Source organism: Episyrphus balteatus, chromosome X (assembly GCF_945859705.1).
Source record: "Episyrphus balteatus chromosome X, idEpiBalt1.1, whole genome shotgun sequence".
NCBI lineage: Eukaryota > Metazoa > Arthropoda > Insecta > Diptera > Syrphidae > Episyrphus > Episyrphus balteatus.
The window spans coordinates 5,022,945-5,039,077 of record NC_079138.1 but is presented as its reverse complement, the minus strand read 5'-3'; the positions used below and the strand labels follow the sequence as shown (position 1 = coordinate 5,039,077).

At 31.8% G+C, this 16,133-nt stretch overlaps 1 protein-coding gene across 5 annotated transcripts in view; it reads right to left on the bottom strand.

Annotated features, from left to right (window-relative positions):
- Window positions 1-1,043: 1,043 nt before the first annotated feature.
- LOC129920472 (uncharacterized) overlaps window positions 1,044-16,133 on the bottom strand; it is an 87,896-nt gene continuing 72,806 nt past the window's right edge. For 2 of the 5 annotated variants that reach the window (XM_056001679.1, XM_056001680.1), the window contains 4 exons: window positions 12,459-12,643; window positions 4,322-4,484; window positions 3,158-3,541; window positions 1,045-3,054 (listed from right to left, as the gene is read on the bottom strand). In XM_056001679.1, coding sequence (XP_055857654.1) covers window positions 1,484-3,054; window positions 3,158-3,541; window positions 4,322-4,484; window positions 12,459-12,643 — 2,303 coding nt within the window. In that variant the 3' untranslated portion in view covers window positions 1,045-1,483. Of the gene's footprint in view, window positions 3,055-3,157; window positions 3,542-4,321; window positions 4,485-12,458; window positions 12,644-16,133 lie in introns of all 5 variants that reach the window. The other 3 variants (XM_056001683.1, XM_056001681.1, XM_056001684.1) reach the window with 3 other exon arrangements.

Sequence of the window (16,133 nt, the reverse complement as noted above, 5' to 3'; positions counted from 1 at the left end):
ACGGTTTTCAAATATCAATTGATTGACAAACGATCAAAACTATCATTTGCAATGAAATTTTGATGTTATCATTGTGAATTGATTGATCGTTTTACAACGATTGTGAATATCTATTTTTTTTTTATTTTATTTGACAGTGCAATTTTAGTGGGGGCTGAATTAAATCAACTATTAGAATTCTTAATTTATAGAAAATTTTATTTTTGACAACCATAATACCAAGTCTCTTATTCACAATAGTTTTTATAATTCCTAGGTTTATCAAAAATATTGATAAATTGACAACGGTTAGTAGCAATTCATAAAAAAATTTGTAATACTTGTCAAATATCGTATTGATAAATTGACAACCGTAATAGGGGACTTAAATTTTGTCCAACAGTCATATTTAACAAAATTATTTAAAATTAGTCAGCCGCAGATTTTAAGAACCTATTAAGCGTCAAGGGAAAATAAAGTGGGATATAACAACGGCTATCCTCACACATAACAAATTAATATCAATGAAATCGATATTAGAGTAAACAAATGTTAAATATCGCTTCGCACCCTACAAATAAAAAAATACCAATAACAACTTTTTATTTTCAAAGTTATACGTCTTTTGTGGCGTTTGTACAGAGTGAAAATTTACTTTTGACAAAAATGTCAAAGGGATTCACTTGTGTTCTTAGCACCATCTAGTTATCAATTTTGTTTGCTATGTTATCAATCTAGGTATTAAGTGAATTTCTGTATTAGAGAAGTATAAGCATTTGTTGAGTTTTGAAAAAAAAAACGCTCCTCAATTGTTTTAAAGATGCAAAATGCTTCAGTAAATTCATAAAATCATTAAAAATTTTGTATATAAAAAAAAAAATGGAAGTAGAAATTTTGAATTTTAGGTTAATTTACAACCAAATTTTTATAAAAGCGAATTTTCATCAGCAAATGATAATAAAATTTTTACAAAAAAATATATTTGTAAAATTCACACTGCACTATGTAAACCCATTTGTTTTTTTTTTAAGAGTTTGTATGTTATTAAAAAAAAAAAACCTTAACAAAACTAACAAATTTAAAAAATAAATCAATTTACTAAAAAAAAACTTATAATAAGTCGTATGAGATATCAAAAAAGAGTCAATTCTCCACTGTGTGTAAACCCAACCTCTTATTACCATTTATTACAACTGATTTTTTTTTTTTACAACTTTTGAGCCAATATCTGCATCTTCATTGCTTTTTTTCTATTTACAATTTTTATATATATATATATTTGTATATTGTTTTATATTTATAATATATTTTCTCTGCCATTTTAACATACCTTTTTTTTTTGTGTTGTTTTTGCTATTTACATATTGATGTCAAGTCTAGAAAGTTCAAACTTTAGAATGACACATTTTCTGAACGTGAGCGACTATTGATTAGATGTTTGTTGTTGATTTTCGAACTGTGGCCCAGCACTGCTTTCTTCGAACGCTCAGAAAAAACTAAACTCTCACGGATTGCTGTTATGTTGTTGTTGTTGCTGCTGCTGTTGCTGCTGTTGTTGTTGCTGTTGCTGTTGCTGTTGTTGTTGCTGTTGTTGCTGATGTTGTTGGTGCTGCTGATTGACTGAAGGTGGTGCGGGAACAGCTACTCCATTTGAACCGGCTCCCGTCAGAAAATTTAAGGCTCTAGCATCATTATGCAAACGCAAGGCTTGTTCTAGCCTGTGTTCTTGTAGGCGAATAGCTTCACTTAGATCCGGACTTACTTGTGACTGTTGTTGTGTTTGTTGTTGTTGCTGTTGTTGTTGCTGTTGCTGTTGTTGTTGGTGTTGCTGCTGTTGCTGAGGTTGCTGATGCGTTGATTGTTGTGCTTGAGGTTGTTGCTGACCGATAGTACTGCCGCTGGCAGGCGTGTGTGTCTCAGGTGGATGTTGCTGCTGCTGCTGCTGTTGCTGTTGTGATTGCGTGTTTCCCGTACTGTTGTTTGTGGAATTACTGAGGAGATTGTTGTTTGCGGCATTGTTGTTTTGAGGAATTGGAGGCACGGTCGTTGATCCACCAAAAGCTGGACCCGGTCCGTTGTTTAGGCGGACATTAGACGCGAGATCATTATTAACGCTGCCATTATTGCTGGACGCTGCTACTGAGACTGCTAGCCGAATAGCGGCTTCGGCCTGTGAACGTAATATTGCTTCGGCTTGTTGCATTCGTAAGGCTGCTTCGGGAGAGTTCTGCTGATGATGCTGGTGGTGATGTTGGTGGTGATGAGCACTTTGGTGCGAGATCGGATCCACGCCCATGCTTGAACGCATCATTGAATCTGCTGCCATAGAAACGCGCATTGCATTCATTGCCGCCACAGCTGTTGCGGCCGTATCGACATTACTCAATGCCGAAGGGGAGGATGATATCACAGGGCCGTTGCCTGTACCTGATTGACCGGTCGGACCAAGGCTTCCGTTGCCTGTACCTGGCACTCCAACGCTGCCCGTTACTGAACCCACACTATTTACTTGTTGATTCATACGCATAGCAGCCGCTAAATTAACCACGGCCGCCTGGACTGCCGCTCCAGCACTTGTCGTATCAACCGGAGAGACCATGCCACTAGGCACTCCACCGTTACCGCTTTGTGACTGTGAAACGATTCCGGCAGCTGCAGCGGCCATTAATGACATTCGGTTGGCGTGCAAGTCGTCGACGCCGTACTGCGAGTGCATATGAGTTGTATGACTCGATCTCAGAATATCACTCAGCTTGCTACTGCAATTGTTATTGTTGTTGTTGTGGAGGAGACCAGATCCAGGATCGGATCCAGCGGACGAAAGCCTTCCATTGGAAGAGCACTCTGAATTAGCTGATGGAGAGGGACACATTGAATTTGAGCCACCTCCTCCACCGTCACCACTTCCCGGTCCGCCCATAGGCAGAAGCCCTGAACCGGAAGCCGACACAGCTAATGTAGCTGCTAGAATTGAATCTCGTTCCCGACGTTCGGCGGCTGCTCTCGATAGAACATACTGTGCGGCGAATTGATGCTTCGGATCCATTCTCATATGTTCCATGTGCGTTAAAAGACCTTTAAAGTAATTTATTAAAAAAAAGTATTTTATTTAATAAAATGTTATTGTAAGTTCGTAAGTGGTAGGTATAAGTCGTTTATTACTTGAAATCAAACTTACCATTTTCGTGGGTGAAAACTGCTTGACATACAGAACACGGCCACATTCTTAGGCTGGTAGTGAGTTGTGACGTTTCTGGATGACATGCCAGGTGCTTCCGCAACGAGCCTTCATTCACGTAATGCTTACCACATACCGGACATGGATGATTTGCTGTTCTACGTTTCGCTAAATAGGGGTCGGTGGATTGTAAACAAGCGCTACCAAGATTCTCAGCAAACGGATATGTTTTTTTAACAGAAAAAGAGCATGTTTTCGCATTTGTTGTTGTTGTTTGGTGTGATGGAAGTTGATTTTGGTTTTGTTGTTGTTGTTGTTGTGAAGGTGGTGGTGATGAGTTTGATGGATTGATGAGTTCATTTTTGAATTGAAAATCGGGAGAAAATGGAGTTGGAACAAGGTTAGTCAAATTGTAACAATGATAAAGCACATTATGATGATAAAAAATTTAAAAAAAAAAACAACAACAAAATAAAAAAAAAAAAGAACAAGAAGAAGAAGTAAAGTATATAAATATCTTTAATGATTAATGTCAAGAAATATTTTTTTTTTTTTTTAATTAATTTATTTTTTAATATTAAATAAATTTTCTTTTATTTTTTGTTATGATGCACTGAGCCAAAAAACAACGTAAAATCAATCTAAACCACTTTGAATCAATGGAAAATCACTACATTTTTAGCCTAAAGTGGAAAATGATTGAATCAAAGTAGCACACTTTAAATCAAAGTTGTTCACACATTAAATCAAAGTTGTTCACACATTAAATCAAAGTTGTTCACACATTAAAAAAATAAAAAAAGTAAAACTGGCATCCGCTGGGGATCGAACCTGCTATACCTGGGTTGACAAGCTTGTGCTTTACCACTGTGCCATCTCACTTATAAAAATTGATGTGACAAACTGTAAGTTAAGCATAGGACGACTTTTTAGAAAATTAATGATTATATTTTTCACCATTGATTCAATGTAGAACGGATTAAAAGTTACTATGCGTTTTTTCTCTGGGTGTGATAAATGTTATGCAGACAGACACATAAAAATGAAATGAAGATAACACAAATTTATGAAACCAAATACAAATTACTTAAATGTTTTCACTCAAAAAGTACAAACTTAAAAAAAAAAAACACAAAAACACAAAAGCTTGGAATTGATACTTACTAGCTACACCGGATGCGTTTGGGTCCTTGTGTGCATGTTTCATATGCTCCATTAGAGCTTCGCCACCCAAAAACAATTTATGGCAAATAGGGCATGAGGTTGCATTTGGTCCGCCAATGAGTGCCGCATGCTGCTGCAAGACACCAAGATGCAGCTGTAGCTCCTGCATTTGCATTTTTTTGGGGTTGTGCATTTTATATTTGTTTATGATTGTAAAAGGTAAGTCGTTGATTTTTTTTTTTTGTTTTTTTTCGTGAGGATGGAACGATTTTTTAGTTTTTTTTTTTTTTTTAACCAGGCACCAGGTAGTAAGGAATAAAAAATGTTTGGATTGGGAATTTTTAATATTAAAATTATGAATGTTTTTAAATTGTTAATTCTACATTTAAGATTATTTTTAACAATTTTTTTAAAGCAATTCAGAAATACTTATATTTAAATTTAAACAAAAATGTTAATTATTTTTTTTTTTTAATACCAAAATAATACCTAACTTGCTTTCAATAATTTATTTGAGGAAACTTGATTTAAGATGTGGTTGCTATAGGAAAGCATTTCTTTGCAACCAAAAATGTAAATTTTTCTTACATTCGGAAGCAGATATTTGGTTCAAAGTTATAAGTTTGTAAAGATAGGTTTACAGTTGATATTCCCCACTTAATTGCACTAGCCATTTTTTTGTCAGATTTTACGGTCAATTATCCGGGTGGTTTCATAAAAGGATTCCCGTTTAATTGACCAACCTGTTTAATCAAGCGAAAAACGCTGAATTAAAAAATTCATTTCAAAATTTTTCATTTCAAAAATTTAATAAAAAAATCTTAAAACTAAAACAAAAATATCTTTGAACACATTTTACTTAATAAAAAATACTTCCTATCAGGTAAGAAAATAAAATGTTTCGCCAACTTCCGTTGTTTTATGGCTTCTTTCTGCATGGGTTAGTGGATAAAAAATACTCAAGCCATTTTCGCTTGTGATACTTATATATTATATTATTGGCTCCGAAATCTTAGAATCACATATATGTAAAGTTGCGACATATGCGACATTTATTGAATGATCAACTTTGTTGAAAATAAAATAAAAATAAATAAAATAAATAACTCCGGGTCACTGTGGTGTATGCGTAACTTTTTTTTATATCGAATTCTTATTGGTTAATGCAAATTGTAAAAACTTTAAAATAATTTTAAGTAATTTTTGTATTTATTAATTACACTTTTTAAGAACCTTATTCATTGGAAAATACCAACACATAATTTTGATCACCTTTTTTGGGTCAAATATCCCTTTTTTGAAATTTTTAACGAAATTTGTTTGGTAAATTAAGCGGGAATCAATAAAATTAACCCGAAATTATTGTATCTATTTTAAACATAAAATAAAAAAAAAGGATTAACACTTGCCAAGGGTGCTGAATTTTAACTTTCCCTAAAGCCAAACATGCCCCATAGCAGCATCATAGGTTCAGTCTCTATAAAGGATTAGAGATATTGTTAGCTTCTCTTGATTATAGGTATCTTCATATTCTGTTTTCTGTATACTATAAAAACTACCTGTCGCACAGTGTGGCCGATGGTAGGAAAAGTTGGCAAAAATTATTTTTGTTTGTTTTTAAGTTTGTTATGGGTAAAAATACTATAATAAAGTACAAAACTAAGACAACTCTTGTGATTCTATGAAAAGTTATTGAAAACGCATATAACTAAGAAGGTATCTGTTACCTTTAGCTTTGAAGTTGTTTGAGAAGGAAAATTGTTATTTAATTTTTCAATACTTTGAATTTACTGGTTTTATTTTTCTTAAAAAATATAGTTTTATCTCTCAAAGATCTTTACCTGACTCATTAATTGGGTCATAACAAAATCTTCTTAACCCTTTGCTCCCGGCAAAAAATACAAATATTTTGAAAAAAAGTTTTGGTATTTTCTAACTACACACTAATATGAAAAAATAATGATTGTACTAGTAATAACATTGTATAAGGAATGTTTTGAGATGAGAGTACAAAAGAAGAAGTCCATTTTTTAGTAAAAAAAAAAAAAAACTAACAAAGTAATTAATAGGTGGTTTCATGCTGAAACCACTAGGAAGCAAAGGGTGAAAAAATACACTGGTCAACAAAATTCAACTTTTTTTTGTCCAAAGAACCAAAATATACTTTTCTGAAGGATTTAGGAATACTGAACTCGAATACACATCCAGAAATATGATTTAAGCTTCCGTTTTTTTTGAAATATTAACGGTATAAAATGCAAAGAAAAAAACGTTATTTTATGAATGTTTTTGAGGTTATGCTAATTGTGGTTTATTATTTCAGCATAGTTTGACGCCGTAATCTGCTTTTCTTCTTCAAAAAACTATTTAAATCTTTCCGATCTTATTTTATGCATGAGATATCTCAAGATGAGTTTCCATTTTGTTGATCATAACATTATTTTCTTAATTTTTTAACCGTACACACTCTCAGTTGTGGCTAATAAAATAATTCTGACTATGGATACGAGTTCAGAATCTCTTAAACCTTCAGAAAAGTATAATTAGGTCCTTGTGTCAAAAATCTAGTTGACCGGTATTGTCAGCACTGCCGGAATCTGAGAAATATATACAAAAAAATGGTTATTTTTAGATAACTTCACATAGTGCTTACTCAAAAAGGGGCAAAGATGGGCAACATTTTTTTAATTGACATGAAAGATGACACTCTCATCAATAAAGGGACACCAAAAACAAAGCGCCACTTCACACCGTTATGAACTTTTTCTCAAGGAATTTGCATGACGCACACAAAACACGAATGATCTTAAAGACACCGAATTCGAAAAATTATTTCAAACAAACTACACACTCATAATTCAAAAGAGAAATGAGAATCTAAAGCTTCCCTTTTGCTTGTAATTCCATATTTATTTCAAATTTTTATCTTTTGTTTTAACGAAATAGCACTTAAAACTTGAAACACCCATGGGAGCTAAAAAAAAGTTAAATAGCGAATAATTTCGTCAATGGTGATATTTTAAAGTGTAGTTACTCTCCCCGTTAGGCTAAAATCGTGGAATAAAAACTGGGTTTGTGCAGCCTATTAATCCCTCTATTAAAGTAAATTTGTATCTGGCAATTTCGATACAAATTAAAAATAGCTATTTTTGCCAGCTTTTGATACCAGTGGCCACACTGTGTGTCGCACAAAAAAAAAAAATAAATATCAGTTCTAACTCTATTTCACCTGCGTCGCACATTCCAACTAGGTATTATAATCCGAAATTATAGTAATCAAATCGAATATTTAAAATTCCTTTTCATCTTCTCCATTAATCTCGTTATTTAATAACACTCTGTTAATAAAAAAAAAAAAAAAAAAAAAAAAAACACACACCAAAAGCTCAAAACATAAAGCTTCTTAACATGTACAAACTTCACAATGTACCTAGATAAAATATAAAGTCATACAACCATAGTGCATATAATATTGTGGGTTCGCCTTCAAATTTATGATTTATTCATACAATCACAAGGACACTCTTCCTTGATAATTTTTTTTTTTTTAATTTTCTTTGAATAGCAAAACTGTTCAACTATTGAAATACACACACACACACAGAAATATACATCTTATTGGAGAGAATCAATTAGGTGACAAGGTGCGCCATCTGTCATTCAATAGCAGTCTATTAAAGCATTTTTGTTTTTTTTTTTTTTTGTTGTTCGAACATGATATTAGTGGTGGTTGTTGTATAGAATTTACGTTAAGTGGAAAATCATTGTGTTGACTTTAAGGCTCAACTGTAATGAGCAGAATCAAACGGACGACATGACGACGACGACGACGACGATGGTTATTATGTCAAAAATGAACGAAAAGTTTATTTTCTTTTCTGTCAAATGGGTAAAATAAAGAGAAAATTGGAAATACAACTCCAACATGAAACAAACCAATTGTCATTAAATTTACGCACATCTTCTGTGCGGTATATTTTTCTTTGCTGAATTAATTTTATTATATTATATTATTTGGTATTTGATTTTTTGCTAAATTTTAACTATGCAAATCAATGATGAGAAATATTTAAAAAAGATTTTATCCAATTCCTCCAAAAAAAAAAGAAATTAATTTTGCCTGTACGGTTAAAAATGTTGGTGTGGATTCTACGAAAACTTGGGTTCTTACATGTGAGGCAACACCAAAATTTTTATTTAAATTTAATACAAAATTTACTGAAATTTAAATATTTTTGTATTAAAAATCAAGGACGTACATATTACTTAATTTAAAGTTTCAGTTTATTATAATGATATTTTTTTATTTTTTATTATTTTTTTTTTCTTAAAATGAAACAAAAAATTTCTTAAAGTGATTACTCATCATAAAAATAATAATGTTGATATTAATATCTCTTTTATTTTTTCACAAACTATGTGAAGTGAAATCTTATCAAATCGATCAAATTTTTTATTAATTCATACATTTCACTTCGAAAAAACACAAAACGCCTTGAAAATAGTACAAATTCAGATTTTTTATTTTTTATCGGAAAAAAGCTTACGAAATGCATTTTTCTAAACCCAAATTGTTTTATATAGGTGCTTTTTCAAATGGCTTCCGTTTTTGTTAACAGTTTAAGTACAGTTTGATTAAAATTTGATTTTCTTGAACTAAAAAAAAAAAAAGAAAAGTATTTAATTTCAATTATTAACCACATAAAGTTATAATTTTGGTTCAAAGGAATTAGTTTTTAATTCAAATTTTTTTATATTTCAATACTTATGATTTGAAATTAATAACAAAATTATTTTAAAAAAATCGCAATATTATAAAACTAATAAATTTTTGTTTTGAAAAAAGCCTAATTCCAAAGGTTGTATTAAAAACTACGACAGAATTTTTAACCGTGTGTGATACTGAATACTTATTGTTTTTGGTAAAGAAAAAAACAATTTGTACCTATATCCTTTTTTAAAGGCAAAAAAAAATATTTTGACTTTTGAACATTGTACTTTTGCAAAAAGTGACATTAAGGCATAACATTTTCCAACTGACAAATAGAAAACGACACAAAACTTACTACACGGCAGTTTCCAGACTTTAAACAGAACTCCAAGAAACTTTTAGTTTTTTGTAATGAATAGGTTCATCTTTCTTTGATAGATTTGAAGGAATTTTGGAAATTTTTCGAAAATGTTAAAAAATAAATTTACAATTTTTTTTAAATTTTTATCTTTAAATTTTTCATATTTTTCGAGACTTTGATCCGAGATATCTGCTTGATGAACTGGCAGATTAAAAAACAGGCAGTGAGCCAAAAAAAGCAAGTACAGATAGCAAATCAGGCTGACAGATGAACACACTTTTTTCGTATTCTAGATCATCTTAGCAAAACCTTTTTTTGATTATTTTTTTCTTTATGTAGGGGAGAGTGGAGCACTTTTGAACACGGGGCACATTTGAACACTGCATATAAAATTTTAGTTTATCAATCTTTTTTAGAAGTAATTCGATATTTGAACCCGTCAACACCATATCCATAAACGTCAATGACTTTCCTTGGTTATCTCAGCTGACTTTCAGATTTATAGGTAGAAGGTGATTTTTATAGTTGTTTTGCATTATTTCAGTTTTTTAGTTGTAAGAGTTTAAACAAAATTTGGTGAGTGATTTCAAAACGCAATAAAATTTTTGTTAATTTTTAATAAATTTTACTAAATCACGGTGAATTTTTGTATGAATATATTAATGTTAAATATTTATTCAACATTCTATGTCGTTGACACAATTGGGGCAGTTTTGAACAAGTGTGATGGGGCACTTTTGAATATGTTCAAAACCCCACCGAACAGTTTGTATCAGACATTTTAAGGAAACTTGAATGTGTTTCATTTAAAAAATCGCGTTGTTCTAAAAAAAAAGAATAATGAAACTAGCAATTGTGGGCAAAATTGAAGAAAAAAATGGAAATGTGTACAACATTATTGAAGATTAAAAAAATGCCTGAATTCTTCAAGTTCTACGAGTACTAGACTGATCTCGATGCGAACTCGATTATATACCGCTTAAGTGGTATAGAAATTAAAGTCAAGCTGCTTACACCAATTAACACTCCAGGTACATGAAGAACATCCGCTTTGTTCACATTTGCATTTAATGTCTAGAAATATAGGTTGATAACAAAATAAATCTATTTTACTCTGAGAAGCATAAATGGTATGAATTCCATTTTTCTAAATTATGTTTTAAATTGATTTTTTTTTGTTTTTCTTTTCAACTAATAAATGCGATAACTATAGTTTAAATTTTAATGTTATTTTTTCTGAGTTTTTATTATTTTTTGATTCCTTGAATATGATATAATAATCCATTTTGAGTTTGTGTATGTTCATATTAAAAAAAACTCATAAAAAGTTGAGTAATATTTATTCATTACAACGAAATTAATACTGCTGTTCAAAAGTGCCCCTTCCATGTTCAAAGCTGCCCCATACATGGGGCACTTTTGAACATAAGATCCTATATTGGTTTAACATCAAAATTTAATATAAATATTTCGTCTAACCAACCAAATGTTATTTAAAATCGAAGTTCAAACTGTTCAATGTTAGTAAACTTTACAGAACAAGAAAACGAACATATTTCGTTCAAGCAGCTGCGAAAGCAAAAAGTGTTCAAATGTGCCCCACTCTCCCCTACATATAACTTGATACTCATAACCCACCCAGTAAAAAATCTGAAAGCACAATAAGCACTTTTTTTTCAAATTTTCCTGTACACAAGAACACCGGTCTAGTATGGATGTAGATATGAATAAAACATTTAATTTCTTTCTGCCCAGATTCGGTTAACATTGTTTCGTTTGTGCGAGTATTTTTTTTGCCTTTTTTTTAATTTTTTTTGTACCAGCAACAAGTTATGCTTCTGTACAAAAAAAAAAAAAAAAAATCACGTCAATTGTATAGGTATTTTCTCGTGAAAAAAAGGTGTAAAAAGCATAACAATGCTACAACAAAGATTTTCAAGGGGTTTTCTTGTCGTGCATTGTTGCAAACAAATTAAAGGATATTGGCTCAGCGAGTGGTATCCATGCTATGGTTTCATCCTCGTCTCGTCATTGTCATCCCCCCACTGACCATTTTAGTGTGTTGTTCATTTAATATCCGTTTTAATAACCTTTTAAAGAGGACGAACAGAAGAGAACCTTTCTTTCATTTATCAGTGAAAAGAGGATTTTTTTTTGTGTTTTTTAATTTTTTTTTTGTTTATGAAATAACCTGTTATCATGAAAATCCAGGACAAAAGAGTATTTTTTTTTGTACATTGCATGGGTCAATAGAAAACAAAACAATAGATGAGTGGACACTCATCAGCCATCGTTCTAAGCAAAAAAAAAAAAAAAATTGTATCACTTGGCATTTCAAGATAAAAATGCAAAAGTTCGTGCCAGACAAAAAAAAAAACCATTCTGAGATGATGGAAGTAGGAAGGGAGGGAGGATATGGACTGGACGTTCACAAAATTCGTCAAAGATGATGTAATGAAAAATGAAAAATTAAAAAAAAAGGATAATCGTCATCGACTCATCATCTTTTTTTTTGTCCTATTACGATTATCATTTTTTTTTTCTTCAACCTTTTTCCATCATCTATTGAAATAATTGCAATTATTTTTTTTATTTTTAAGCAGATGATGATGGTAAAAAGGGTTGTTTAATATATGCTTTGGTGATGATGGAAGACGCACAGAGTTTGAGATGGGGAAGTTGATTGACCAAATGATGGTGGCTCGAAAGTTGAGCAATTTATGAGAGTGATGTATATACTTTTTATCGTTTTATAAGCGTAAAAGTTTAAAACTTATTCTTTTTTTTTTTTTTTTTGTCAACGGGTATTTGATGGGAATACGAGTTTTTTTTAAGGGTCGAATGGTTGATGGTGATGAAATTTTCAGTTCTTTTTAAATACCCAAGGATACAAGGATATTCTATAGACAGTTGTATGCTGTTGAACTTATTCATTCTTCACACCTAAAAACTTAAGAAGAAAAAATCACCCCCCTCCCCCCCTTTCTCTTACTAAATTACTGAAAGCAATTTTCTTAAGTTTTTATTTTGGTTTTCTTAAGCAAAAAAAAGAGATTCAAACTGACCTTAGAAGTGTGTGTCCGCAAACTTGATTCCGTCGCGAAGCCTTTACCACAAATATTGCAATGAAATGGACGATTTTTTGCCCGCTCCACTTGAGCGTCGTGATTTCGTAAATGTTGCTGAAGGTTTGATAATTGTATGAATGCCCTCCCACAATCAGGTAAATGGCACTTGTAGGGTCGTTCACCTGTAAATAAATAAATTTAAAAAAATTTTTTATTATTTTTGATTATTAAAATATTTTTTTTTTTTTTTGTCTAATAAGAAAAAAAATTTGTTTTGTCGTTATACAAAGGAAAAAAAGTTCAAAGCCGATTTTGCTCTCATTCTTATTTTATTCTATCAATACTTTTGTAAGATTTTTTTCGGCATGATGGATCGAGAGACCTCAGACGTATAATAGCTATCAGATTTAACATCGAAGAGAGTAGCATGGTTCAAATTTCGACGCATTATCTCGGCGAACGTAAGCATGGCATACGTCAACACGTCAGAGAAAATGTCCAGACCCTGCCATTACAATCAGTGTAATGGGAACATCGGTTCTCAGTGTCCAACCGACAAGTTTCTCCAGCCAGCTCTATCTTTAGATCACTGCTTCCAGTTTCACACGCCAAGTTAATTGAGATCCCCTTCCACTTGCGTGCTCCACCTAAGACGAGGTCTTACTCTACTGCACCGCCGTCTGTCTGGTTTGGAGTCGAAAACTCTCCGGGCCGAAGTATTGTTGTCCATGAGTTCCACATGACCTAGCTATCTCTCTTGGCTAGGTTAGTGTCCTCGTGCAACCCGTACAGTTCTCTGTTGTATCTTCTTCTCCAATCACAGGGGACCAAAAATCACCCGAAAGACTTGTCTTTCGAAACAATCCAAGTTGTTTTCATCCGTCTTGGTCAAGGTCCATTCATAAGTAGATGAAGTCCTTTATTACCTTGAAATTATGGCTGTCGAATGTCGATGGTGACGACAACAGCATATACATTCTTGGTTTTGCCCAGATTGACTTTTAAACCTGTTTTCGCCGTTTCGGCGTCAATGCTTACAAAAGCATCATTGGCATAACGCTACGTTCTTCCGATTATGTCAATATTGTCGGCATATGCAAGCAGCTGGACGGACTTTTAAAAGATGGTCCTTCTTTTTCGGCATCAAAGTCGTGGGTTAGGCAGAGGCGTACGTTGAGTTGCCGGGGGCAAGACTACATTTTCGGGCCCATTTGATATATCGTCGCCGTAAAGCAAAATTGTTTAAAGTCACAAAAAGCAAATTTTACAGGGGACGATTTTTAAGTTTCAAATTGGTTTAAAGCGACAATTTTCTGCTCGTTTACCATTCAAGCTATGTTATTTATAAAGTTTGTTCTTTTCTCTTGAATAAAATATACCTACAAGTTTAACTCATTGGTCGGTGCATTAGGGTGGGTCAAAAAAATAGAAATTCGTTCTTTTGATTTGGTAATTCGAAAACTCGATTGCTAGACACCTCTAGAATATACTCACCAAACATGAGCTCTTTATCTTAATGGGAAGGTCCTCCGCTTTTCAATTTTAAATTTTTACATCAAGCTTCTACCAAAAAAAAAATAATTTTTTTATTAATTGACTTTTTAGCCAATTTTTTTTACATATTCTTGTAGAAAATTGAACGCTCTACAAAAAAGGTTAAATACACTTTTTTGAATTATCTAACCGTTTAGTAGATATTTAAGGTCCAAAAATCGAGAAAATCTTTAAAAATTCGTTTTTTGTTCTTAATTTTGTAACAAATTGAAAAATTATAATAATCAAACGCGCATGACATATTCTTGTAGGAAACAGATTGTTCCACAAGAAAGGTCTTGATAATTTTTTTCAATAATCTAACCATTCTAAAGATATTCGAGGTCAAAGTTAAAAAAAAATATGAAAATATTTTTTATTTTTCAAAATTTTCTAATTCACTGAAAATTTAATATTTTCAAATTAGCAAGATGTTTTCTTGTAGGGACTTAAACGTTCTATAAAAAGTTCCTTGGCAGCAAATTAATTGCTTTAACCATTTAGAAGATAATCGTATTCAAAACGCAATGCATACTTGTCATAAGAAAACTATTGAAATCAGTGGGCATTGGTTTGGATACGAATATCTTCTAAACGGTTAAAGCAATTAATTTGCTGTGAAGCAACTTTTTATAGAACGTTTAAGTCCCTACAAGAAAACATCTTGCTAATTTGAAAATACTGAATTCGGAAAGAGTACCCTCAAATTAGTAAAACTGCATCATTAACTCCATTTCGGTAAAAAGTAGATTTAGGGCAATTTTGCTTTACGCCAACAATATGTAGGGGAAGTGGAGGCAAGATCGTTTTTGTACTATGTTGTATGAAAAAAAATTAAATTGGGAGGACTTGTAATATAAAATAAATGCGTTCTGGCAAGATCAATTATGTCTGTAAGTATGATCAATTTTGGTTGAAATCCAAAAAAGTTATAGTAAATTTTGTGATTTTTCATCAAATCGTCATGTTTCGTGTGAAAAGAAATTTGTTTTTTTTTTTTTTTTTTAAATGAAATATTTAAAAGCTTTAACTTTTTCTTTTTTTGTAATAAAAGTTGGGAACCGAGTATTTTTTTATTTTTAATGATGAGATTTCCTACAAAAAACATTAAAATATACGAATAAACACTTTATTTTTATTAAAAGATGTTTTTTATTGGTTTTTAAGTCAATTAAACACTAAAGAGGCGGTCTTGTCCCCACTTCCCCTACATATCAAATAAGAAAAAAATAAAAAAAATTACGTATACGCCATTATTATTTTTTTTATCGGGCTTCTGATGTATTATTTCAAGTCTATTTAAAATTTGTGCATTATACAGAACTATGAAAAGCTATTTCTCTCAACTAAAGATGCTTTTGAAAAACAGATCAATAGCTCAATTTCTCCAGAATATTTGGTGGCTGCTTAAATTATGCAAGTAATATTCTTTGGGGCCCTAAGATAATATTTAATTTTTCTTTAAAAAATGTTATTTATTTTTTTGAGGCCCCTGAGGTAACATTCTATTTGGCTGGCTGACAATGCATAATGCATTACACTAAAGAATATAATGTCTCTCTTCTTCAAACACAACGAAGTGATTCATATCAAATACATACGCGGCTTTAAAGTCGATGAATAGGTGGTATGTACGAGTAGGTAACGATTTGTTGTTCCTGGTCTAAAGCCCCACTGTTAAGGACCCATATCAGATTGTTGACGAAGGGCTTCCCTTCAGACGTTCACATAATTACGACAGAGAAAATAGGCGATGTTAAGAAGGCTGATACCTCTGTATAGTTGGCAGATGAGTTGGTGCTGCTTTAAATAGCTAGCCATTTAGGTATATAAAATAAATATTCAAACGAACGAAATTAACTCCAAATGAAAAAAAAAAAAAAAAAAATATTTTGAATCCTTTTTTCCTGAAAGTGATTTGAATTCCATATCTTATACATTACATTTATACAAAAATTCTTTATTAATTCATATGCAAATTTAAAGAAACAAGGACAAAAAAAAAAAACATATTGCACTACTAGACCATCGCACTGTTATCTTCTGTAACAAAAGAAAAAGGAATGACTTTTAGGGTAATTAAGTGCTTTCAAAGTTCTTTCCTCTTTTACTTTTCTTGTCTCATTCTTTTGCCTAATG